This window comes from Trichosurus vulpecula, chromosome 9 (genome assembly GCF_011100635.1).
Source record: "Trichosurus vulpecula isolate mTriVul1 chromosome 9, mTriVul1.pri, whole genome shotgun sequence".
NCBI lineage: Eukaryota > Metazoa > Chordata > Mammalia > Diprotodontia > Phalangeridae > Trichosurus > Trichosurus vulpecula.
Genome location: NC_050581.1, coordinates 196,715,404 through 196,741,935, shown reverse-complemented (window position 1 = coordinate 196,741,935; position 26,532 = coordinate 196,715,404). Strand labels below are relative to the sequence as shown.

The window sequence follows — 26,532 nt, the reverse complement described above, 5'->3', positions numbered from 1 at the left end:
TCCCTCCCTTTCAGGAATCACAGTTTGAGAAAAGGACTCTGGTTCCAGGTTCAGATGACCTGGGCTCAAATCCCATTCTTGGTAGAAATCTATGTTCTCCGAGCCTTCCATCACCCAGAAATTTCATGGAAGCACAATTAGGCTTAATGTAACAATTACAAAATAATTATACAAAAATAAATGAGGCTACCTTGGGAGGGAGGGGGTCCTCCCTCACTGGAGCTGGAGAGAATTCATTCTCAAAGTCCCTTCCAGCTCTGAGACTTGGTGACTGTAACAAGGGCACAAGGTTTGAATAGGAACAAGAGATAGTGTTCAGTGGCCATGTGGTACTTTTATATTACCAAGAAAAATGAAATATAAAGAAATACTCCAGGGAAACTTGGGCTCTTCCTCCCTTTTCACCAGCCCTAGTCTCCATGACCCACGGAGATCCCAGAATCAGATGTTTTGGGTTCTCTTTGCTCTGCTCACCTGAAGTCCTGGTGTAGTATCTACAGCTGGGTTAGTTTCAGGCTGCAAAGCCGAACTGTATCCTCTTTGTATGGATCTCATGAATCCCTGATTGATTTTACAATTGCTTCTGATTACATAACTTGGCTCTTCATCTTTGAGGCCCGCCTTGACAAGATCAATCATTAGAGAGGGGATTTCACTGGAGCCTGAATTTTGCTGAGATTCTGCCAGAATGTATATATAGTACGGATAAATGGATGCCCTGTTCACATAATGAATAAGCTCCAATAAACCAAGAGTTAACTACTCAGTAAGCATTTGAGTGATAAGGAAAATAGGGGTGATGGAGGATGGAAATTAGGCAGTGATTTATATAGCTGGCTTTTCAGGGGGGAGGAGGAGTCCATTTGAGCAAAACCATCAGCTTCTGTGTTCTCTTCCATTTTCTTTTTTCTTCTACAATTTCAAGAGTTCTGGATAAACCTTCTCCCCTAGAGCCACTGGAAGGTGCCATTTCATAGGGATTACCTGTCTTAGACCTTCTCATCCAATGCCCTCATTGTTTTTACAATTGAAGAAAATGAAGCCTAGGAAGTTTAAGTATCTTGCCCAAGGACACAGTTAGTGTCGGGAGTGGGATCTGAATTGAGTAACAATTCTCTTTCCACTGGACAGGGCTGCTTCCCACAGATCTCAGGGGAGCACCTATTCATAGCAGGGGAACATCAGTTTGCAATGCAGCAGAGAGAGGCCTGCTTTGGGAATTAGTCCTGGCCAGGGTTCAAGCCCTGTCTACTAATGGCTGTGCCCTTAACAAACTAGGGTGAGTAAAGGCAGCCTTCATTTGATCCCCTCTGTTGTTTCACAGCCCTCAATGACCTAGCTCACCTCCTTGCCTTCATTGGAGGCATCTGAAATAGCCCCTCAGTAGAAGATTTGGGTGTGGATGGATATGTATAAATGTGCATATAAACAACCTTTGGTTAAATATAGTTTTAAAAGCTAAAACTTTCCCTGTGAATGATGGGGGAAGGGAGTGAGTGTGGCAGTTGGCTGTTTTTTTTTAAACACTCCTTAATTAGCACTTTTTATGTGTGCTTGAAATTAAGGATTGTAATACACACTTCCAGAGAAAACTTGGTTCCATATGTATGTTTTGAAAATCCTCAGTGGTCACAGTCTATCAGCTGCCTGCAAGTGTTCACAGGAAGCCAGAAGAAAGCTCCTGCCGAAATGTAGTGGTAACGGTGGTAACGTTCCTTGTTTGCAGAGATCTCTGTCGGTATTCCACCCGTGTCTCAGCTGTCATTCGTCTCTTAGAGAATACCCACCAGTTTCTTGTCTCAGGAGTCTTGACCTTCACTTCTTATGCACTGGAGGTTATTGGAAGATCCCCCAAAGACCAACGTGAGCCCCTTCATCTCCAAAGAGGGTTTCTCTCTCCACACTGAAGACTCATCCTGCTGCTGCCCTCCTTCTTTCTCCCAAGGTTTCCCTCATTTCTACTTCCCTACCAGTTTCTTGTTTCTCGGTCACCACTAAGTCAGCATGGTGGCTGTACAGCCAATGTCGGGTACTTTGGAAAGGGCACTGGGTTTGAAGTCTGGCTTTGCTACTTAATCACATGACCTTGAGCAAATTGAGGCGGGCTGGGGCGGGGGGGAACACATGGTCTCTAAGGTCCCTTCCAGCTCCAAAGTTATGATTCTAAGATCCTAAGAGTTCAAGATAACTGTTCCTCTTGTTTTCCCCACATCTTCTGAAAAACAAAATTCTCCTTATGTCCAGGCAAGCATTTATCAGATCATCTGCTTTTTACAGAAAGATTCTACACCAGCAGATGTCTAAAGAAATTTAGTCTCTTCCCCCATGCATTCTGCTCCTGTGATCTCAATCAGTCAGTCAACAAGCATTTATTAAGGGCTTGGTATGTACCTGGCACTGTGCTGAGTGCTGGGGACACAAAGAATGTCACTCAAGACCACACTCTTTATTTCTTCCAAACCTACAAATCCACCAACTGCCTGTAATTGTACATCTCTACCTAGAGGGCCCAGAGGCATCTCAAACCCAACATATCCAAAATGGAACAAACTGTACTTTACCTTCAACCTTCCTCTCGTCTTGTCTTCCCAATTTCTGTCAAGAACACCATTATCCTTCCAGTCACTTGCCCAGATTGCCGAGCTTAGTTATCACTCCCTCCCTCCTCAGGACGTCAGCTCTAGTCAGTTCTATCTCTTGCAGCCATTGCCTTCTGTCCACCTACATGGCCACCATCCCAGTTCTTACCCTCATGACCTCTTCACACAGGTATCCAAATAATCTCTCACAGGCAAAGATCTGAGCATGTCATCTCCCTGTTCGGGAATCTACAGAGGCTCTCCATCACTTCAGGGTAAAAGGCAAACTCTTTTTGTCTGGTGTTTACAGCCCTCTGTAATCTGACGCCAGACTATTTTTCTAGGTTTATTTCCCGTTGCTCTGTAGCCAGACTGGCCCTTTGCTGGCCATCATGCTTCAAACAACGTCTTACCTGTTGTGCCTTTGTGCAGGTCATCCCCTATGCTTAGAATGCTCTCCTTCCTTCCCCGGCCTCTTCAAATCCTTACTTCCATCTCAGGCTCATTTTGGGTGCCATCTTCAGTGTGAGGCCTTCCCCAATCCTCCTGGCTGTTACTGCTGTTCACCTCCCTCCCCTGATACTACTTTGTCCTTAGCTGTGTCTATGGCATAGTCTACCATTAGAATGTAAACTTCTTAAAGACAAGTCTTGTTTCCCCAGTGACTGGAAGTGTCTGGCACATAACAGGTGCCTAATAGATGTTTGTTAGATTGAATTTTGTTGAATTTGTAGGCCTGAGAGCTAGCCTGATGTCATTCAGGAGATGGCTGACAATTGGATTAATATACAGGATACAAATTTTAACAATCTAAAAGTTTCCTAATAAAAAAAAATAGTGACTAATTCACATGAAAAAGTTCTATTTAGAAGTACGGTGCTTAGCTGCTGTGGTTTGAATTGGCCATACAGGGTTAATGACAGTGAGAGAGAGGCAGTTGTGTTTGAGCTTATTGCCTTTCGCTAACCCAATCATTATTAGAATGATGATAAATCTGTGTAATTACAGATCCATTAAAAATGCATCTGCCTAGACCCCAACGAACAGAATTGACGGATTTTGTGAGCACTCAGTGACAAAGGAAAAAGGAAGATTTTAATGGGCTACAGTTTTAAGGAGGTTGTTTATTGATCTCTCCTATTACCCTTCTCTACCCTCTGAGTGCTTTTATGAAACCCTCCCATGGATAGAAGCACAGAGGAAAATGTGGATTTGGATCTAGAAGCCAGGTTTGGCCATCACCAATCTTTTTGGAAACCTCTGGTGACTTGCCATGAAATTGATCCATATCCCAAAGGGGCTTTGGGAAACCCCTCTGTCCCCCAACCCTCTGCCACCCAAACTGGCCAGAAGGTATTTGCCCTTTCTTCCCCGACTAAATCACTCATATACACCATCAATCAATCAGTCTGTCAAGAGGCACCATCTGAGTTGGGTGCCTGGCATGGTAGTAGGCACTTGGTATACAAAGACAAAACCAAAATTGTTCCTGACCTCTTGAAGCTTACAGTCTGTCGGGGCAACAGCATGGACCTGGGATAAACTGACTGGAACAGACTCTGGAGTCCAAAGGCCTGGATTTAAATTCTACCTCTTTATGACCTTGAACAAATCAGTTAACCTCTGTGGGCCTCGACTGACTTTTCAGTGTAATTGGGGGAGGGTGGATTCATTGACCTCTCAAAGCCCCTCAAGCTCTAGATCTATTGTCCTAAATATAGATGAGGTAGGTGGCAAAGTGGTTAGTGCTGGACACCAATGGGCACCTTGCTCACCCTCAGCTTCTTCATCTTTAAAATGGGGATAATGCTAGCACCTACCTCCCAGGGATGCTGTGAAGCTCAAATGAGATCATATCTGTAAAGTGCTTTGCAAACCTTAAATTGCTGCATAAATGGCAGCTATTTGCTATTATTATTATTATTATTATTATTATTATATTTTCTCTGTCATTATATTGGAATGAGTCTCCTCTGACAGGTACAGTGATTGAGGACAGGATGTTTTGTTTCTGCCTTTGTATCTAAGCTCCTGGATCTGTATCTGACCCATGGTAGGTGCTTCATAAATGCTCACTGATTGGTGAACTCCATGCATTCTCTCTGACAATATGTCGCAATGTACGTGTGCTTTGGAATGACTGTTCCTATCTCAGTTTTAGATTATAATCAATCAATGAACATTTTTGAAGCTCTTACCATACATGGACCAGGCACTGTTCTGGGGAAGGGGAGGAGGCACCAAGCGGAAATCCATACAATTCCTGTCCTCAGTGAGTTTATATTCAACACAGAGAAGTAACCAGCGGCAGCTAGGTGGTGCAGTGCAATGGAAAGAGACAGTACTAGGCTTGGAGCCAGGAGGACGAGTTCAAATCTTGCCTCAGTCCCTTATTTACTAGCTGTCTGATCTTGGGCAAGTTATTTAACCTCTTTTTGCCTTGGTTTCCCCAACTGTGTAATAGGGTTAATGTTAGCACCTACCTTCCAGGTTTGTTATGAGGGATCAGATAATATTTATAAAGCACTTAGCATGGTGTGGGGCATGTGGTAGGTGCTACATAAAGGCTAGTGTGTTGGTAAGCAAAATGGGCTCCTTAGCACTTAGTTCAACAAGTGCCCTTAAAGAGTTTGGCTTTTGTTTGCTTTGAGTAATTCAGTGTATTTCATTGAGTCTTACTGAGTGCTAAGCCCCAGGCCCAAACCCCTATTAGGTGTAAAACCTATATGGGTGTGGACTGGCAACTAAGGTGGGGCCCAAGGTGGGGCCTAGTTTACATGTCCGGGACAGCAGAGGCTTTTAGACCACGTGGGTTTAAGTCGCCTCTTTGTGACAATTCTAGGTCACGTGGGTGAGTCGCATGTGTGACTCACCCCTGATGCTGAAAAAGATATAAAACTAGGGGCTGGCCTCCTCTTCCTGGGAGCTCATTCCCTCAGCAGTGGTGGCACGTGTGACTCTGGGCCAGCCCTTGTTCTGATATCCCGGCTGAACCTAGATGTTGGTAACTATGAATCTGTATTGGGTCTGTCTGTTGATGTTTGTACTTCGTAATTTGCTCTGAAGTTCAGGGTGCTGGCTTTTTTCCCTGAACTAAGTGAATGATATTTGTGTGCTGAATTAAAGCAAGCTTGTCAAACCCCTTCACTTTGCTTTCCCTAGTTAAGCAGATCGAAATAACCAGTGCTGTTGGCAGCTTTCTGGATGCTGGCTGTGGGTGGATCTTATACCCCCACAGAAGCTGCTAGCCAGATTGTGGAAACAGCTAGCTACTATTGTTGTTATAACATTACAACGTGTGTTAATGTTACAATGTTAATAAGATCATGACATTTGTTAATGTTAATAGCATTGTTGATAACAATGTTAACAACATTGTAACCATTGTTATAATGACGATGAAGATGATGTATCTATATTGGGGTACACAAAAGAGAGGCCGAATAATTTCATCTGGGGTCAGCCTTGGCGAGGTTCCAGCAGCAGGGCCGATCAGGAAAGGCCTCATGGGAGATGAGCTTCGTCAGCTTCCAGGTGATATGAAATAGGAGTTGAAAGACCTTTCTGAAGCAACTCTTATGGTTCCCTGGCTGAGGCAAGGAGTACAAACTGCAGAAAACCAAGTCCATATTTAGAGTGCAGAGAGGTAGCACTGATTTTTCCCTTCTAGCTCCATCAGCCATCTCTGAGTAAGGGTTTTTCAGTCTTTCAGTTAACCCTGGGGGGGAAAAAGATGCATTTCCTTCAGGATCTTCTTGGGCCGCCCGTGATGGGTACTACCTTTCTAAATAGTCAGAAACCACTTATTTATCCACTTTTTCTGAAAAAACTTAAATACCATAAAGGGTGATGGAGAGGCAGTGGGCACTGGATTAGCAGTTGGGAAGGCCTGGCCTAAGTCCTGCCTCTCGCACATCCAGGCTGTGGGATCCTGAGCAAGACACTGACTCTGCAGAACTCTAGGCAACTCTCTGACACTGTAGGTTACAGTTGGGCAGGTGGCCACTTGCGGTGGTAGAGAGTATTTCCCATCTGGGAGTCCCCTCTACAAATGAAATGACAGGTCCAGTCAAAAATAAAGATGGATGATGGTAGCCTTCAGGGATCATCTGACCAAATGTAATCAAGTGAGCTCTTGGGGAGTAACTAAATTTCACTTGAACTCAATTACATAATAAAAGCAAATGTGGCTTATAGGCCTGGGAAGGAACTCATCAATGCTAAAAGATGAAGGAGAGTAAAGAATCTCTGGTAATTAATTGTGTCTGATCCCTAACAATGAAGTTGGAGCCAAAATGGATGGAGCTGGTCAGCAGCTGGGCCAGGGGGAATGGGTCTGAGAAGTATCATCTCAACACAACTGCTGATGGCTTTATTGATTTAAGCTTCTGGCACACTCTTGTTAAATTTTTTTTTCAATCTCCCAATACCTCTAGAGTGAATTCTTTTGGTTTAAAAATGCACATCCCAATGGTTAAGGCAGCTGTGAATTATAGTCACCAAATGATTGATAACCTGAGTGAGTTTATCCAGTGCTTTATCTCCATTATGGAATCTGCCATCTAAATATTTTTATGCTTGAATTAATACATGTATCTATTCCACCATGATCTCAGCACAGAACCCACTCTTCAAAGAAATACCTGTGAGGACTCATCTTCCAAAAGCATCATTTTTACATCTGAAAGGCTTGGGCAGTGAAGCCTGAGGAGATGGAGTTCCCCAAGGCCACACTTCACATCATCAGGCCTTCCCTGGGCAACCTGTCCTGCAGGTACTGTTGCCCAAGCCTTTCACTTGGGACCCATGGCCCTTTTCTAGGGAGGAGACATGTAGAGTTCTAAGAGGCCTCTCCCTGCAGGTTAGATAGGAAACCCAGCTTTCCTCACCAGAGGCACTGCATGGAGGAGTACCTTGCAAGCAGAAAGGTGTTAGAATGAAGCTCAGTTGTTCTCACCCTCACTCTGAATCTCTGAGCTGGAAGAGACCTCAGTGGCAGTCTAGGCAGGCCCATAGCTAAGCCAGACTGTCCTTTGTGCACCATCCCTGGCAAGTAGGCATCCAGCCTCTGTTTGGAGACCTCAGTGAGGAGGAATTCACTTCTCTAAGGATAGCCCTTTTCACTCTGGACCAGCTGGTTATCAGAAAGATTTTCTTTAAATGACATCAAGCCTATTTACGGTTTCCCCTCCTTTTTCCTGGTGCTGTTCTCTGGGACCAGCCGTGCCAATCTCTTCCATGTGATCGTCCTTCAGCTCCTAGAAGACAGTTCATCACTCACATCCTGCCTAGGGATGCCATTCTCTAGGTTACCCATATTCACTTCCACCAATGGATCCTCATGTAGCCAGAACTAATGCCACTGCCTATGCTAGAGATCATTTCCTGGAGGAACTCCTATGATTGGTGGCTGACTCTCTTGGAACACTATGTCAGGAAAGCCCCAGCTTGGGGCTTCTTTTCACTTCCTCCTCTCCAGCTTCCTCTAGCCCAGATATAGTGGGCCACAGGAGGCACTCACCACTCAAGGGCCCTGCTAGAGTATTTCTGGACCTTAAAAAGTTAATTTCTGTAGGGCATGATCTATGGTCCTGGTATGAGACAGCTGGTGGGAAGATGCCTGGAGAACTGTAAGAGAAGCATCTTTGATGTGCAATAAGAGAGGGAATCTCTGATGACTTGAGGCTTGGGCTCAGGGATGGGGGCACAGAGTAGATGGGGTTCAGGCTATCCCTTGAAGGATAGGGAGAATTTCAGCCTAATGAGATGAGGGACAAGCATCTCAAGTCTAATAGACACTGAACAAAGGTACAAAAGGAGAAAGGGGTGAGATGTCCTGGGCAAATAGCAGAGAAAGAGTCAAGTGAGCTAAGTGTGGAAAGGTAGGTTGGAGCCAGATAGTAGAGGAACGTCCCTGACCCTGGCTCAGTCTGTGAGCTAACATGCGTCTCAAGTGATGCACTTGAAGTCAGAAAACCTGGATTTGAATCCTGCCTTTTCTTCTTACTGGCCTTGGGACCACTCAACCTTCTCTGAGCCTCAGCGTCCTCATCTACAAAATAAGGAAGTTAATACTTGTGCTTCTCGTATGCCAGGGATGTCTGAGGACAAATGCAGACAAACTATGGAAACCTGAAAGGCCCATCTTGAGTGTTAGCTAAGCTACTGTTTTCCAAAGGCAGCTACGGGGTGGGGGGAAGTGCTCACATTTCCATCCATGCAACTGTAGGTCTAGGCCTGTCCTTCCTCTGTCTTTCTGATTCATTGCCAGACTGGTTACCAGAGGTTTAAATTAAAACTTATTCAAGCAGAAGTAGAGGAGCAGCTGCAGGTCCCCCAAGGTCACCAAGATCTGAGATTTGGGAGGCGGTCCTAGAAATGCTCCTCGGACATCACTGCGCCAGCCACCAGCCAGGCTCTCCACAGCCCAGCCATAGCCTTGCTGAACTTGCTGAGGAGGGAGCAGCACCCCTTAGTGACAGTGCCTAGCATGTAGCAAGTGCTTAATAAATACTTGTTGACTGACTAATACAACTGCAGTAGACAGGGGCCTTGTATGGTTTTTCACGCTAATGCCTGCATTTGAAAGGTCTACATTCGCAAAGAGTAATCGTGGAGAAACTAAGCTTAGGCACTACGCTCACAGGTCAGGAAGGCCTTATTATTTTTCTTGTTAATTCCTGAGGAGTTTCTGGAGATAGTTTTAATTGCCTCATCCTTTTTAGATGACATTAAGATTAAGAGAGCCCTCCAGAATGTGCATGTTTTCTGTTTTTAGTTCTTCATTCCATCCAAAAAAGACCCAATCTTGGCTCTCCAGAAGTTTATAGCCTAACAGAGACAAGAGAAGTCCTTGGAACAGATGACTTTGGTATGAGATCTTGTTCTGTATGACAGTAGCAGCTACCTACCTGGGAAGTTTGTACTAAGCCAGCTTTTAATCTGAGAAGAGTTTTAGGAGGGGAGGGCATGAAGTGAATAAGCAGATAATGTCTCATGAGAGAAAATGAGAACTTCAGATCTGATCCTAAAGCCTGAAGGCTGGTCGGAGTTTTTGTCTTAAGTCATGTTCACAGCTTTTTGTTGTGGTTGTTTAGTTGTTATAGTTGTTTCATGTTTGACTGATCCCATTTGGGGTTTTCTTCACAAAGATACTGGATCAGTTTGCTGTTTTAGCAGAAAACTGAGGCAAACAGGGTGAAGTGACTTGCCCAGGATCACCCAGCTAGTACATGTCTGAGGCTAGATTTGAACTTGGGAAGATGAGTCTTCCTCACTCCAGGCCTGGTACTTTATCCACTGCAGGACCACCTAGCTGCCCTCGGTGGAAGTAGGTATTTATAAGGATATTGGTGAATTATTTCATAAAAGGAAAGCTCACCAACATTTTTATCCTTCATATATCTCAATGGTTATTTCTTGAATTTGCTTAACATGGGGTCTACCTCCATAATAGCAATCCCATTTCACCCTAGTGCTGGGTAAGAAAACTCACTGACTTTACAGGCAAGCTTTACTGTGCTTCGAGAGACAGCTGGACTGACAGTATAGATGAGTCTCTATAATGATGGGTTCAGCTAGATTGTTCTTTGTTGTCTTCCTCTCTACTGTGTGGGTAATTCCCAGAATCTCTGAATGAATACAAAAAAATGGTCAAGCCCTTGCTATGTGCCAAGCACTGTGCTAAATGCTGAGGGTGCCGATACAAATGTGAGGTCAGTCCTTACCTTCAAAAAGCTTTAGAGTGGAACAAAGGGAGATGTCACATGTAGGGCAGCAGTGACCCAAGAAGGGTGCTTTGGTTTGGGAGGTCACTGGGATGGGGAGGTGAGCAGTCCATTGAAATACCCTTTCCAGAGCTGAAAAAGGACTTCAGAGGCCAGCTACTCCAACTCATACCTGAGTAAGACCCCTTCCATAATACCCCCAGGTTGTCTTCCAGCCTTGTTGATGATCTCCAACAAGGGAGAACACCCTGTTTCCCGAGACCTCCCATTCTACTTTGGGACATTTCTAACTGTAAGAAAATCGAGGAGGGGGATTTCTTACCCCAAACCATTCTGCAGCTCCCATCCATGTTCCCAGCTGTGCTCTCTGGGACCAAGCAGAAGATGATAATTTCCTTATCCAGGTGACAGTCCATCACATTCTTGAAGGCAGCTCTCACATTTCTTCAAGGCTGTTCATCTCCAGGCTGAACATTGCCTCTTTTATCACCTAGTCCTCATATGGTCTGATCTGGTTAAGCTCTGGAGAGAAGAGAGATTTCAAGTTCAAAACTGATGCCAAGAGCCAAAGGCACCAATGACATTTTCAGTGTCATGGCAAGACTCCTCAAAAAGAAAGGCTCACGATGAAGAGCAAGCATGTGCCCTTGAGGCTCTCTGCCATATTGGCCAGCTGAGAAGTAGAGGCTCTCTTGATGTATGTGTGTTACTACTGCAAATATGGATTGTAGTTAAACCCCTAGTAAATAAAATCACAGGTGATGGAGAATTGCAAAGTTAACCTGCCCTTTTTAGCCCCCCCCTGTTGCCTTAGGATGCTGCTGTATAACATCTGAAACCATGAATTACTGGCTAGAGTGTGAACTTGATGGGGATGGTGCTTGTTTGCAGGCTTATAGACTTAAGATGGGAGGGCCCTCAGAGGCCATCTTCATTTTACAGTTGAGGAAACTGAGGCACAGAGATGCGAAGGGATTTGCCCAAGTTCACACATGGCATTGGGGACAGAGCAAACCTTGTCTCCTGACTCTAAATCCAGCACTCTTTCTCACTGCCTTATCCATCTTCTTATGAACACAATTCTGGGAACAAAGATATATTCCATGCCAGGCAGTGAATTTCAGTGTTTTGGAGCTTAAAAATGAATTACAACCTTTTCAAATTGAGGAACTAGAGGAAAATCTTCAAAAACATTTTGCCTCCAAATGAGCCTGGAGAATATCATGGGTGTATGGATGTAAGGATAACTGTGTGTGTGTGTCTATTCTATATACATAATGAGATCAGTGTGGCTGATACTTTTGCTTATTTTTAAAGTCTTTGAGAAATAGATCATTGAGATTTTAAATACACAGATGTGCCAGAATTAAAGTACACAATGTAACCTTCATGTCAGGGGCATCTTGTTCTGTAGCACAAAGAACCTTAGTTTCAATGTTGCCCTTTTCCCCTCCTTACTTGGCTCAGCCCCCACCCAGCTATCTGGGAGAATCTATCAGCTGGACAGCCTGGCACAGACTCCTCACTGGCCACAGCAGAGCATGACAAGTTTTATTAGAAACCAAGAATGGAAAAGAACCTCCCCCTCACCAGCTTAGAATGACTCCAAGTCCCAATAGTCCTGGTGAATATATCCCAGAGTCGCTCATAATCCCAGTATTGAGAGCACTGGTATAGCAGGGGTCTCTCTGTGAGAACTTTTGCAAATTGGCTTGTATTGCCTGAGTCCTCAGTTTGCCACTCCTAGGATTCTCCAGTGGCACTGTCTACTGCCCAGACATTGTTTTTTAGCCCTGTTCTCAGTCTCTCATTATCTCATTGGGAGCATATAGAACACAGGGAGCACAAAATTTGGAAGCAGATGACCTGGGTTCAAATCCTCGAATACCTGTGAGACCTTGGACAAACCAGTTAACTTCTCAGGGTCTTGGTTTCCCCATCTATAAAATAGGGGAATCAATCAAATGGTCTGTAAGGTTCCTTTCCGCTTTAACTCTATGATGATAGTGCTCTTCAGAGCAGGGCTCATTACTTGCGGCATTCTTGCAGAAGAAATATTACTGTCCCCACTTTACAGATGTGGAAGCTGGGGTTCAGACAGGCAAAGAAACTCCCTCACAGTCACACAGACAGGTAACAAGCATCAGAATCACAGCTTCAATCTGGCTCTCTCAACACAAGGTACTGTATAGCTCTGACTTCCCAAGGTTCCTGACTCACTATAGGGAACATGTCTTCTACCTTTATTTCTCTTGGATCCTCTGAGTGTTCAAGTCAGTGAACGGGATGTATAATAATGACAGTGAGGCTAGATCCTGATGTTTCATCCCTGTTACCTCTAATCAGGCTCAGCTCCTGACTCTTCCCAGTCTCTATTCCACCTCTGCCCCAGCGTCCCTTCTTACATCCTCAGCCTCTTCCTCTGGTGAGTTCCTCCCTGGAACCACCATTTGAAGAAGCACCCATGCCAGCAATGCTCTAAGTTTCAGGACTACTTTTCCACCTTGCCCCCACATGGGTTTTCCTCCTCTCCCTCCCTTCCTCCAGCCCCTTTCAGCTCCCCTTTTGGTGTTCCTCCATTATAATATAATCTTCTTGAAGGCAGGGTATATTTTTCTTTTTGCTTGTATTTTTCCCTTTTGCATTTTTATTAGCACAATGTCTGGCACACAGTAAATACTTAAAACATGGCTTATATAATCTAATACACCAATGTTGTATTGATATATCTGGATATTTGAGAGGCCCAGCCCTTTAAAGGTCTGGTTTGGAGCCTGGGCTGGCCACTGAACGTTTGGCCTGCTACTGCTTACTAATTTCACACCAAAGGCACATTTGTATGAGGTCAAGTTGTTCAGGCTCACATTTAAAAATGTTAATATAACTGCTGATTCTTAGTAAATCTCAGAGTAAAAGTTAGTTTATCTAACATTTTGTCAACAGGAAATCTCTATTAACCATGCTCTTCAAATCCACAGTGCAGCATTCGCTAATTGTCATTAAATAAATTAGTTCTTTACTGAAAGAACTGGGAGATATGATTGTTGAGCTGCTGTTAGGGAGGTGCCACAAGATCAGAGGAAAGGAAAATGTTCTCATTTTTCAAAAAAAGTGGAAGGGTAGAGTTTTTAAATTATAGGCCAGGGACCTTGGTTTCTATTTGGCAAAATCTAGAATATACCATTACAGAAATGGTTGAGCATTTAGAAAGTAAAGGCTGCAGGGATCATTAATAGCCAACATGGCACACCAGACTTAACCTTATTTCCTTTTTGGGAAGAAAACATTCACAGGATTGCAACAAGGGAAGTGGCAGATCAAGGGAATATTTGAGATACTGGTTGCTTAGATTTTTACCTAGCATTTAACAAAACCTCTCCTGCTGTTATTGTGGATAAGATGAAGAGGTGGGGACTAGATAACTCCACCAGGTCAATTCAGACCTAGTTAAATAACTAGCACCAGAAAGTAGTCATTAGTGGGTCACTGTTGAGTTGGCAGGGGGAGGCTTACCTCGGGGGTGGTTCATAAGCATATAGACTTGGAGCTGAAAGGGACCTTAGAGGTCATTGAATCTGACCCCCTCATTTTACAGATGGGGAACCTGAGGCCCATATGACTATATGAAGGTCACACAGGTAGTAAGAATCTGAGCCAGGCTTAGATTCCAGGTCTTCTGACTCCAGACAGAGCTGGTGCTTTTCCTGCTATATCACATAGAGGTCATGTGGATAGAGTACTGGGTGTAGAGTCAGGAAGACCTGAGTTCAAATCCAGCATCACACATTTAGCAGCTGTGTGACCTTAAATTTTTCAATCAGTCAATCAATAAACATTAAGTGCCTACTATGTGCTAGGAACTGTGCTAAGTGCAGAGGATACATAATGTGGCAAGAGACAGGCTTTATTCTTGAGGAGTTCACAGTCTAATTGAGGAGACAACATGCAAACAAATATACAGAAAGCAAACTATATATGTATACACACACACACACACACACATATATATATATACATATATGAAAAATAGCAGATAATTAAACAGAGGGAAGGCAGTGTGACCCTGTAGAAGATGGGATTTTAGTTGGGACTTAAAGGAAGCCAGGGAGATCAGTACTCAGAGCAGAGGCCGGAGAGCATTCCAGGCTTGGGGGACAAACAGAGAAAATGGCTGAAGCAAGGATACAGAGTGCCTTGTTCATGAAACAGCCAGGAGGCCAGTGTTACTAGACAGAAGACCACATGTCAGAAAGTAAGGTGTTAGAAGACTGGAAAGGTTGGAAGGAGCTAGTTCATGAAGGGTTTTGAATGCCAAACAAAGAACTTTGTATTTGGTCCTGGAGGCAATCAGGAGCCACTGGAGTTTACTGAGTGTGTGTTTGGGGGGGGGGGGAGAATGTGATGTGACCTGCCTCATCTGTAAAATGGGGATAATCATCTATCTCCCTGGGTTGTTGTAAGGATAAAATGAGATAGTATTGTAAAGTGCTTAGCACATAGTAGGCACTTAATAAATGCTTCTTCCCATCCCCTTTCTTTCTTCCCTGATAATGACCATATAGTGTAAAATCAAACCAATAGTGCATCTCTAACTTGAACACGATTTGGATTTGAAAAACTTGTTTTCAGGTTAGTTGTTTGTAATTTAGAATCACAGAATAGGAGTGGGATTCAAACACAACTTCCAGACCCAAGCTGAGCAAGAATCCTTCCTAAAAGGTACTAACAGGTGGTTGTCCAGCTTGTGAGTCAAGACTCTTAGTCATTTAACTACTTATTTAAGTATTTTCTACCTCCAGTTATTTAACTGCTTTCAACTGCCCAGGGTGACCCATCCCACTTGGCCATAGCTCCCTCAGGTAGGAAGTTTTTCCAACATTGAGCCCCAAGTAAATAAAAGGTCATCGTGAAAGTGGTACTTACTACCTAAGCTTGCAGAGGTGTATCGATTTTAAGGCCTGGGGATGGTGGAGGACGCTCGGTCCCTGCGCTCTGGCTCTGTAAGAGGAGGTGCTTTAGACAGAGCCTGGGGCAGGGGCATGCTGCACATGACTGCCAGAGGCTAGCAAGTAGTTGGAGCGGGGCGTGTAAGAGAGGGCCAGTGCTGTGCGCCTGCGCGCACTCGACCATGAGCTGGATTGGCTGTGGCCTCCAGCAGGAGCACATTGCATATGGCTTCCCAAAGCTAGCTATGCACATGCGCTCTAGCCTGGGATTGTGCGCGGGGGGGGGGGGGGGGGGGGGGGGGGGGGCGCTGGGAAGGCTCTGCGCCTGCGTACCAGCCTGGCGCCTAAATGAGCTCGCTGTACTTGCTTCCGGCCCTTGTCCTTGCTTCCGGCCCTTGTCCTTACTTCCGGCAAGTGGCTGCTCGCCTCAGTCAGAGGACGCCTGAGGGGAGGCCAGGGCCCAAGGCCGGACAGGACCTGGAGAGTGGCAGCGGCTGAGCCCCTGGGGCGTCCCCTGGGCTGGAGATCAGGTTCCTCATGGCCCCAAGCTCTTTCCCTTCCCCCAGGAGGCGCAGCCACTCCCGCCCGCCCGTGAAGGGTCTCCTTCCTCTCGGGAGAACTGGTTTGTAGAGAGCCATTGGAATTTCTCCCCTGTGCATGCCTCCCCTCCCCCCATTAGCTTCCAAGGAATATAATCAGTTGAGGTAAGGGTCGCAATTAAGCAGCCTCCAAACATTTTTTTTTAAATTGGGAAGACTATTAGCCCCTTGTGGGCAAGAACTGGGGGCTTCTCACCTGGCTTGGGGCCTGGCCTGGAGCAGGGGGTGCGGCCCTCGGACTGAATCCAGACTCCACGGAACAAATCCCCTTAGTAAAAGGATTTGTTCTGTAAAACTCGGACTCTGTCTGAGGGCCGCACTTGAGGACCCAGAGGGCCACATGCGGCCTCGAGGCCCCTTTAGGGGTAAGGAAATTCGAGGTCCTCCAGAGCAGCCCCTGAGTGTGCTAAGGCTCCAAATCCAGCACCAGAATGCTCCCCCCCCCCCGCCCCCCCGAGGTTGCTTGGAGATCAATGGTTGAGGAAGGCGATAACATTATTTCCGGGGTTGTTGGAGGGATCACGTGCTCCTCAATCGTTACTCTGATCCAGCAAACGCCCAGCAGTCGCTTGTTTGGGCATGAGAAGACCAAAACGATTCCTGCCTTGGAGGACCTCGTGTTCTGATGGGGGAGCGGGGGATCAGGCCGTGTTTACAGATCAGCAAAGACAAAATATACGCCGGGTTAACCTAGATCCACTTGTCCCTGCCTGCCGGCTCCTCCTCCAGCCTCGTCTTCCGCTTCTGACTGCGCTTCGGGGGCTGTCCCCCATCCCCCGGACTCTCCTCTTGTGCGTCCCCACTTCCCGTCTTCCCTGGCTCCCAAGTCCCGGCTCACATCCCGAAAGAAGCCTTGCCTCACCGCGCTCGATGCTGGTGTACCCCTCCATCGATTATCTCCGGTTCGTCCCGTGGCTGACTCGCTTGCCTGTGGTCTTCCCAATTAACAATAAAAGAACAAAGGCGGGCCTTTGTATCCTCAGTGCCCGGCCCGGCTTCGTGAATGTTCACGGACCGAGAGGAGCGCTCACACCGGGGAAGGGTCTCCTGGAGCTGATTCTTGAAGGGGGTGAGACCGTGGTCCCCTCCGCTTGTTGTGAGCGGGGATCAGCAAGTTGGCGGGCTTGGCTGGAATGCAGAGTGAGCGACGGAGAGTCATGGGAGAGTAGCCTGGAAAGATGGCGGAATTGCCGCTATCTTTTAGCAGATGCTTGTTGAAGCGACTTTCATCTTTTGGAGGGGACAGGTTTTGACTGAACGTTAGGAAATTCCCTTATGATTAGAGATGCCCAAGAGTAGAAGAGGCTGCTCATCAGGAAGTAAAGGTCTTCAGTTCTGGACAAACGCTTGTTAGGTTGGGGCCTAGTTTGGTCTCTGACGTTACCACTTTGAATTGCTGTCATTTTTTGAGGCTTCTGGGCCCATCTTTTTCTTTGTACTCTCTCCCCGTGATCTCATGCATTCCCATGGGTTTGTTTATTGTCTTTATACAGCTGACTTGCAAATCTACATATCCAGCCACATCTTTCTTTTGCTCAAGTCTTGCATCCTCACTTGCCTGCTGGACATCTCTACCTAGGAGAGATACCGCAGGCATCCAAAATGCAAGTAATAACTGTGACTAATATGGAAATATTTTTGCATGATAGCACGTGTCTACCATTTTCTGAAGAAGGGAGGGAAGGAGAAAAATTTGGAGCTCAAAATCTTGTAAAAATGAATACTAAGAATTTTCTTGACATGCAACTGGGGGAAAATTAAAATACTATTAAAAATAGAATGCAAGTAATAAAGGTGACTCACTTCCTTCTCCCCCAAACTTACGCTCCAGTTCCAAAGCCAGTGTTTCATCTACCATGCCATGTGGGACATGAACATTGACTGCTTTCTGATCACACTCAGAATCTCTGATTTCTTAGGCCAGACCTCCCTCCCCTAGCTGTTAACCTCTTTTAAACTTAACTCCTAACCCCAAATACTTTTTGCTCCTGTCTCACCCCCATTATAATACAAGCTCTTTGAGGTTAGAGACAGTCTCACTTTTATATTTTTTATCGACAGAAATACCACATGGGTGCTTAATAAATGCTTTTTCATTTATTCATTCATTCAGCCATCCTTCTAGAATGATTTCCAATTACTCCCCTTCATGCACTCCATGTTCCAGTGAGATGGACCTACTTGCTGTTCCCTGTGCAGAACATCCCATCTTCCTCTTCCATCTATTTCTACAGATTGTCCCCCATGCTTAGAATATTCAGCTTTTAAATTGCTACTACAGGGGTTCTTAATCTTTTTTTTCCCCATGGACCCTTTAACAGTCATTCTGGTGAAGCCTGTGACCCCCTTCTCAGAAGAATGTTTTTAAATGCACAAAATAAACTGCATAGAATTACTAAGTAACCTAATTCTATTGAAATACACTTATCAAAATGTAAAGTAACCCCAAAAATCAAGTTCATGGATCCCAGATTAAGAACCCCTGCTCTATCTTTGGAATTCTTAGCTCTCTTCAAGACTCAGCTCAAACACCACCACCTATAAGAGAAGTCCTTCCTGATTTCTTCTAGCTGTTAAGTGATCTGCACCTGTCTTTCATACTAGAACTTAATTTGTATTTATTTTATATACTGCGTTCCATAGGCTGCTGTAGTAAAACATTTTCTCATCCAGTGACTAGCCTACTGGTGATGGGCCCTCCCTGTTTAGTTGGTGTGGCCCGTAGAGAGCAGACTCCATCTGTTGCTGGTGCAATACTTGAAGCCTTTCCAGCAAGAGGGAGCCTACCAAAACTTATACTCAACTCTTGTAACCTGGTTACATCTATACCACAATGAGGCCTTGGAGGAAGACTGTGGAAGCTTTTCTGTTTTTCTAGCCTTCTGCTTGTGCCATGATAAGGTTTCAAGACATGCAATACAACAGTCTCTAAAGAATGAAAAATCAGTGCTACGCAGAGGGAAATGGAGAAGCATATGGTGACACATTCAACAAACATTTATGAATTGTTCACTATCTGTTATCAATTATGAGATAGGAGGGATAGACTGTACAAATCCTGCCAAAGCTCCACAAAGAAAAAATCAGTGTATAGTGCTGAAGATTTAAAATTACACTAAAAAGTACAAAAAGTAACATTTAAAAATTGTATCTTCCCTGATGGTTACACTTGTCAAGGTCTAATTTCCACAGTGTGTGTGTGTGTGCGTGTGTGTGTATGTGTACACGCGGGAGTGCATATGTTTACGTAATTGAAGTGAGGGCTAGATAAATAGCTGGCATGAGTCTTTTTGCCCTTTCCTTTCAAAGGTAAGCTGTGAACCTTTTCATTGGCTGCACTTCGTTTAAGTGGTTTCCATTCCTTTTGTTTTCTTATCAGGTTGATATATTTTTAAAAAAAAAATATTAGTGCTTGCAGCTCTATCTGCAAAATAGCTCTTGCATTCAGACCTTCCTTTCCATTTCTGCCACCCTCATCACCTTGCATGGGGATATTCTTCTCCCACCTGGTCTTCATGCCTCTATTTTCTTTGTCCTTTTAATTCATGTCACACGTCACTGACAGATCAGTTTCCCACATACATAAGCCAGCTCATGTCACTGCCCTGTGACATCAAAAAATTTTTTGGGGGTGATTCTTCATCATTTGCCAAATAAAGTCCTAACTCTTTAGGTGGCTATTTAGTGCTCTCCACAGTCTGGTTTCATATGACCTTTTCAGACTTCTCTCTTACTGTTCTTTTTTACATATTTTTTGGCATACTGTCTGGAATATTTTATGTTCCAAACTTCTGCTTTCCCACCTTCATGCTTTTGTTCTTACCCAGCTTCCCTCTAGGCTTGAAATATACTTCCTTGCCTTCCTAGCTTACCCTCCTATAAAAATGCTATCCAGCTTTCAAAGTTTAATCCAAATGCTACCTCTTCCTCAAAGCTTTCCTATAAACCTTTTTCTTCCTTCCCCAGACACAGTTCAAAGTTCCTTTTCTGAACTCTCATAGCACTTTGTTTATATTTCTTATATGGACTTAACACATTCTGCCTTATGTTTGTATGTTTGCCTGCCCTGTCTCCTCTGTCAAGAGGTTAAGTTCCTCGTAGGAAGAGACTAGCCTTCATTATCTTTGTCTCTCTCATTTCCTAGTGCCTCACATAGCATACACTCAGCTAATGTCTGTTAAATTCAACTGAATTGGAGTCAGATTAACAATGTGAAATATTGAGGTGATTGAGTGCTTGTAAGTATTAGGACACTGGAAGGAGAGACATAGAAGTATACAAGGGAGAAATGAAGACAAGCTTTCCCAGGTCAGGGACCGACACTGTACCAGTCCTGCCAAAATTCCACAAAGAAAAGTCTCTGCTTAAGAGCTTTCTCTCTGACTCCGATTTAAGTAGCTTCCTTTTAGTAGGAGACTCTTGCACAACTCATAGCCCCTTTATCAATGTTAAATGACTCTGTGATGGCAAACTTCTTAGCTTGGCATGTAAAGCCCTTCGCAATCAGGTTTCTGCCTGCTTTTCCAGACTCATTTAACATTGTTCCCCTTCACATACTTTCCATTTCAGCCAACTGGGCAAAGCTATCACCCATCTCTGTCCCTTTTGCCTAAAATGTATTCCCTCTTAATGTCTGCCTCTTATGTAACTTGGGGCTGGCCACTCTTTCCCAGTCTCTGAGGGGTTATCTCCTTCAGACATTGCTGGTCTACGGCATGGCTGGTTCAGAACAAAAATCCTCTTTCCTGATAACTTTTAAGGGAGAAGGTTGTTTCAAAATTACACCTGTCAGTTTGGCTTTCTTGTCAGATGCTAGTTGCATGAAAGAACATCAAAAATAGTGAATACCAAAACTATTTATTCAAGCATTTAGTCAACAAAAATCAGAATCCTATAGATTCAAACATATTAGAAGATATGCTAGAGTGAATCGACTCTTTTAACAGGAGTGAAATCTTGCATCTAAAGAAAAAGCCACTGATCTCACCCAAGGGAAATTCTCTGAAGTCTATAGGGAGGCATGCTGGAAATCTGGGACACATTGGGCACCCAGCTACTTGTCTGTAGCTTCCAGAGTATTTCTCCTTTCCCTCCACATGCCTGGAGTTGAACCTAAACAGAGCCTCGGACAACATATGTCTTTTCTAAAAGAAGAAAAGAAAAAACGTCTCTTGAGCTGTCCCAACATGTCCTCATACAACATTGATTATGTCAGTGTCTCTCCACCAAGCAGGGTAGTCTCCTGTATAATGGCCCAGCTCAGCTAGAAGCCCAGGTTCCCCTTGGAAGCCTTCACTTTCTTCAAGGCTCTCCTCCTCTCCAAGTCATTGGTGTTCTCTTTCTCTTACCACATTTCATTGTGCCAGATCTTTCTAGTTGAATGTAAATGACTGGAGCGTGAGGACTGTCACCTGTACAATGCTGGCACAGAGTATATTTTTCAGCATAGAAGAGAGTGTACAAATGGCATGGAGGGTTGTGGGCTTCTCAGGTCTGGTGGTGGGAAGGCTTGTTGTGGCCTTTCACTCAGATATGTAATTTAACCTTTCTGGTAAAAGGAACAGGTGCTGCCTGCCAGTGGAGAAAATGGTTGCTTTGGAGATAGCAGACCTGAGTTCAAGTCCTAGCTCAGCTGCTGACTCCTTGTGTGATCTAGGATGAGTCATTTAACTTTCAAGAGCCTCCCACTTTTCTTATCTGATGAAAGATAAAAGGATGGCCTCTGAGGTCATTTCAGCTCCAGATCTATTATCTTATGATCTAAGTTTCTTCTAAAGGATATTATTACAGAACATGGCTCTGAAATATATTTACCCCTGTGATTTTCTGTGCTTTCAAATTGAAAGATGAAGAAACATTTCCATCTTTATAATATAAATATGTGAAAATACAGGGATGCCCATTCTATCCCAGATAGCCCCTTTCATAGTAAACTCATCAGTATAGATGGCTTAAGTGCATTTAGATCATCTGGAATTGAGTGTGTCTGCTACTCAGTTGCTCAAAATAAAAGCAATATTTGTTGTCTAAGATTAAAAATACTTTCTTGACACACCAAAGTGGGGGTACTTGTTGAGTGGCTTATGTTTAAGTCTTGGTGATAATTGTTGTTTCCTCTCTCCCTCTTCTTTTCTCTTCCCATTCCCCAACAGGAAAAAGTAGAATATGCCTTCCTGATCATTTTTACAGTTGAAACATTTTTGAAGATTATAGCCTATGGATTATTGTTACACCCTAATGCTTATGTTAGGAATGGATGGAATTTGCTGGATTTTGTAATAGTAATAGTAGGGTAAGTCATTTATGTTTGGGGAACTGTATGGAAAAGAGGAATTGCTGTGAAGTTTTTGTTGTTGTTTTGTTTTGTTTTTCTTTGTCTGTTTTGAGGTGGGCTTTCTAGGGGAGGTGGAGTGGAAATAGATGTTGGATTTTTCCCCAGATTTGTATTAGGGGCCTGACTTGAGATGAATTTAAAAAAGTAGCAGAGCTGTTAGTCTCCTAGTGGGAACATGTTTGAAATTCCATGTCATTTTAATGAGTCCCCCAGTGAGTGCTCTGTGAAGGAAATCCTTATCCAAAATTTAATCTGGCTGTGAATCTCCAATATGCTGGCCTTGCTGGGGACTAGGCTGTAATGAGGATGGCTCCTAATACTTATCTTTCTGTTGAATAAAAAGGAAAAAAAATGTCTTCCAAGTGGTGTGATTCTCAACTATTTTACCATCACTTTGCTTGGGCTATACATTGTTTTCTGCTAACTTATAGGGGACTTGGACATACATTAAATTTAACAACAAAGAATGCTTAAATAATATGAAATATTTGGCTTTAGATGAAATAAGCCAGAAAATGCAGAGAGGCAGGCATGCTCCATGGATCGTTTCATGGCAGTAAGGGGAGAGGCATACCCTAAGGAAGGTCTAAGTTAAAGAAGCCTACAAGTCTTCATTTATTACTTTGTGGAGCTGTGACAGGCAAAGTGTCCTCTATCAGAGCAGGAAATAGATGCCCTGGGGGCCACTTTCTTAGATGATACTTCCCTTCTTTGTGCTTTCTTGGGCCTGATAATTAAGCTTTACCACCAAAGCTGCCTCCTGCAGTTGTGTCTACCAGGGTGCACAGGGGTCTTTGACCACTCCTGGGTCTAAATGTAGATCACATTATGTTGTTATCTTCCAGAGGTTTACAGTGGCCTAATGGTGTGTAATCAAACTTCCTTTAAGTCATGATGACCTTATTCATGTGGGGAGACTCATGCACTACAGTGATCAGTTTTGTAGTCAGATATGAGATACTAGCAGGACTAATCAATGACCATCAGAATACTTGCCTTCTCTACACATATGTGTGCAAATACAGATACACACATAGTTTTTTCAGAGGTTTCCACTGCCTTCTCTTTCCAGGAAGTTAAGATTGAACTCTCAGAAAGCCAGGATTGCTTAGGCCCAGCAGTGGTGAGCAGATGCCCTCTTGAGGTTGTTAGGCAGATGGACAAAAGAAAGTTTTTTGTCAAAAGGCTTCTTATCCATGTGGGCAAATAGGATATTACTGTGAAGATGTGAAAAAATATCATAAAACATCCCAGGAAGAAACTCTCTTCCCCATTTTCTTCCAGGTATAGGCTTGGAGGTCCCCAAGTTGGCTAGGGCAGATGGTCATGCAAAACTCTGCACAAAGGATGCAGATCTGGATTCTCTTACTATAGATCCAGTTTTGCTGTGTTCATTCTTTCCTTAGACTTGCATTAGGCAGCTAGAACATGGGAATCATAATCATTTATACTAGTGTTTTACTCTATTGAAGTACTTAATTTTCAAAATTCCCATTCATTTTATTGTTATAACCACCAGGGAGATGGGGCAGATATTAATAGTCCCATTTTATAGTTGAGTTAATTAAGGCTTGGAGAAGCTAATTGACTTGACCAAAGTCCCATGGCTATTACCCAATGGAGCCATGCCTAGAACTAGCTTTCATGACTTCTGCTGTAGTGCTTTTTCTGCTGAACCATGATGAGTAAACTGGTTCCCTCACTCTTCTTCACCCTCCTGGCCTTATATGTAATGATGAAAATTAGACTTACCCTGTGTATATAAGTCCAGTACATGAAGTCCAGTTGAACCATATTCTTCCAGTGAGTAAGCTTGCAAGGTGAAGAATCCAGCATGCCAGTGTCTCATTAATTAAATAACCAAAAATATACTTGAATTATGGAAAACTTCCAAGAGACATCGAATTCTTTGAGGCCACTAAATTCCTGCCCAGGTATCTCAGATGAACACCTTGTGATGTGAAAAAAAAATACTACTGTTCCCTAATATAAGAGCCCCAAGATCATTCTTGCAGAAATTGGACAAATAGCATTGATAGTTGTACTGGGTCTTCTAGAAATAAAGGGAGTCACGTTACCTCTCAGGTCCTTGGTTTCCTCTGCTCTGACATGCAGCAGTTGAATTAGGTCAACCTCCAGGTCCCTTTCAGCTCGCATTCCTGTGGTTCTTTGATGAAGTGCTGTTGTGGGTTTGGGTGGGGAAAAATGGAAATGAAAGTGGATCCAGAAAAATGGGCAGAGGGGTCACATTCAGTTCTCCTGTTTTAGAGACAAAAACAGTTTTTAATGGAGTATCACAGCACACAGCTCTCCCCAGGACCCTTCCCTTTTGTGTGTACTCTTCTAGATGTTCTTTATGTCTACCTTTATTTAAATTACAGTCTTGTGGAATTAGCTCATGTCTGAAAATAATTTTGATCATTGTGTTTTACCTCCTCAGGTAATATAATTTAATGTTTCTCTCTCTCCTCTTCTTTCAGATTGTTTAGTGTAATTTTGGAACAATTAACCAAAGAAACAGAAGGAGGTAACCACTCTAGTGGCAAATCAGGTGGTTTTGATGTCAAAGCCCTTCGCGCCTTTCGAGTGTTGAGACCACTTCGGCTGGTATCGGGCGTGCCCAGTAGGTTCTCTTCCTTTTCTAGCCCCTAGAGTTGGTGGTTGGTGGGTCTGTTCAGGTCAGGTTTCAAATTTGTCAGTGATGATTCGGAATAGAAAGCACCAACATGGATGAGTGGCTCTCTCAAAAAGTAGTTATGTGAATGAGGAGCTGTTTTGGGGCTCCGCATCTTGTGAACCAATCCAGTTTCACTTCAACCTGAGGGGAGGAGTGGGAAGACATTCCCTTTGAAAGCAAATGAGAGTATGCCCAACCTTGTTCTCAGGGAGTAGCCTTGAGTTCTCAGCTGTTTGTTATGCTAGAACCTCAAATTCAAAATGTCCGAAACCTAGCTCATCATCTTTCCACCAACGGGTTGTTTCCCCCCTCAGCTTCTCCCCTTGACCACTTTATTTCTGTTAATGATACTACCATCTTTTTACCTGCATATGAAAACTGATTCTTCCCTGTCCTTTTTTCCTAACAACCTCTCAACTGTCCTGTTGATTCTTCCTTCGTAATATCTCTTTTTCCTTCTCTTTCATCCCATTTCCACAGTCGCCACCTTAGTTCAGGCTCTTACCTCTTACCTGGACTATTGTAATAGCTTCCTATTTGCCTCCAGATTTAATATTTCTAATTCTTCCTCAATACCATGGGACCAGATTAATCTTCCAAAACCACAGATCTGATGATAGTCTGTTCCTGCTCAAAGCCTTCAATTGTTCACTCCTCCTTGGAATGCCTCACTCTATTTCTGTGTTACCTAATTTGTGAGACTGTTCTTTGTTCTCCCTCCCCCCCACACACACCCTCCAGGCCTGCCCAGAAATGGTTTGAAGGGTGATACGCTACACCAAAATGGTAGAGTCTAGAGGAAGGTTGGTTTTGGGAGAGGGAAGATGATGGAGTTTCATTCTGATCACGTTTGAGATGCCTGTGCTTCAGACATCTAGAGATGTCCAGACAGTGTTGAGGGACTGTAGCTCAGCCTCTCTGAGCTGGATTGACCTGGAAGTTATTTAACGTAGAGGCAATAATTGAACATAATAAGACTAACTATACTAATAGTGATAGTGACATGCATGTCCTTTTGAAGTTTACAAAGTGTTCTGCACACATATTCTTTTTTGAGCCTCACAACGACTCTGCGAAGTAGGTAATATCAGTATTGTTACCTCCATTTTCCTTATGAGAAAGCTGAGGCTCATGGAGGTGCACTCACTTAGCTGTGGTTGCCCCGTAAGTGTCAGAAATGGATTTTAACTGCAGTCTTCCTGACTCCAAATCCAGCATCTAACTACACCACATAGCATAGAGAGAATGAAAGAGGGCCCAAAGCCTTGGGAATGCCCATAGTTAGGGGACTAGGATGTGAAGGTTGACCCAGCAAAGGAAACTGAGAAGGAGGAGAAGCAGGGGAGAGGCCTGAGGGCTGGAGGAGTAGGCAGGAGTTGGTAGGAGTCAGTTATGCATTAAATGCTGCAAAGAGGGTGAAGACTGAGAATCAGCCATCAGAGTCAGCAAGGAAGAGGTCATCAGCTGACTGGGAGGGAGTGGGCTCAGTGGAACTGTGTATTCAGAAGCCAAGCTGCACAAAATCTCCATCTCTGTTTATTCACTCATAAAATACAGGGATTGGATAATATTATTAACCTCAATTTAGATATTTAAATTTCTATCTTTACAGATATTTATAGTTAATGAAATATATCATATCTTTATATATATGTGGAAATTTAGACCTG

The 26,532-nt window shown here is 43.9% G+C and overlaps 1 protein-coding gene and 1 long non-coding RNA gene across 3 annotated transcripts in view; one reads left to right on the top strand and one right to left on the bottom strand.

Moving 5' to 3' along the window:
- Positions 1-10,821, bottom strand: part of LOC118830783 — a 29,943-nt gene extending 19,122 nt beyond the window's left edge. The window contains exon 1 of the long non-coding RNA XR_005009107.1: positions 10,629-10,821. This is a non-coding gene — a long non-coding RNA (uncharacterized LOC118830783). The remainder of the gene's footprint in view (positions 1-10,628) is intronic.
- CACNA1D (calcium voltage-gated channel subunit alpha1 D) overlaps positions 1-26,532 on the top strand; it is a 359,630-nt gene that overhangs the window by 139,951 nt on the left and 193,147 nt on the right. For both annotated transcript variants that reach the window (XM_036737725.1, XM_036737724.1), the window contains exons 4-5: positions 22,004-22,143; positions 24,666-24,808. In XM_036737725.1, coding sequence (XP_036593620.1) covers positions 22,004-22,143; positions 24,666-24,808 — 283 coding nt within the window. The remainder of the gene's footprint in view (positions 1-22,003; positions 22,144-24,665; positions 24,809-26,532) is intronic.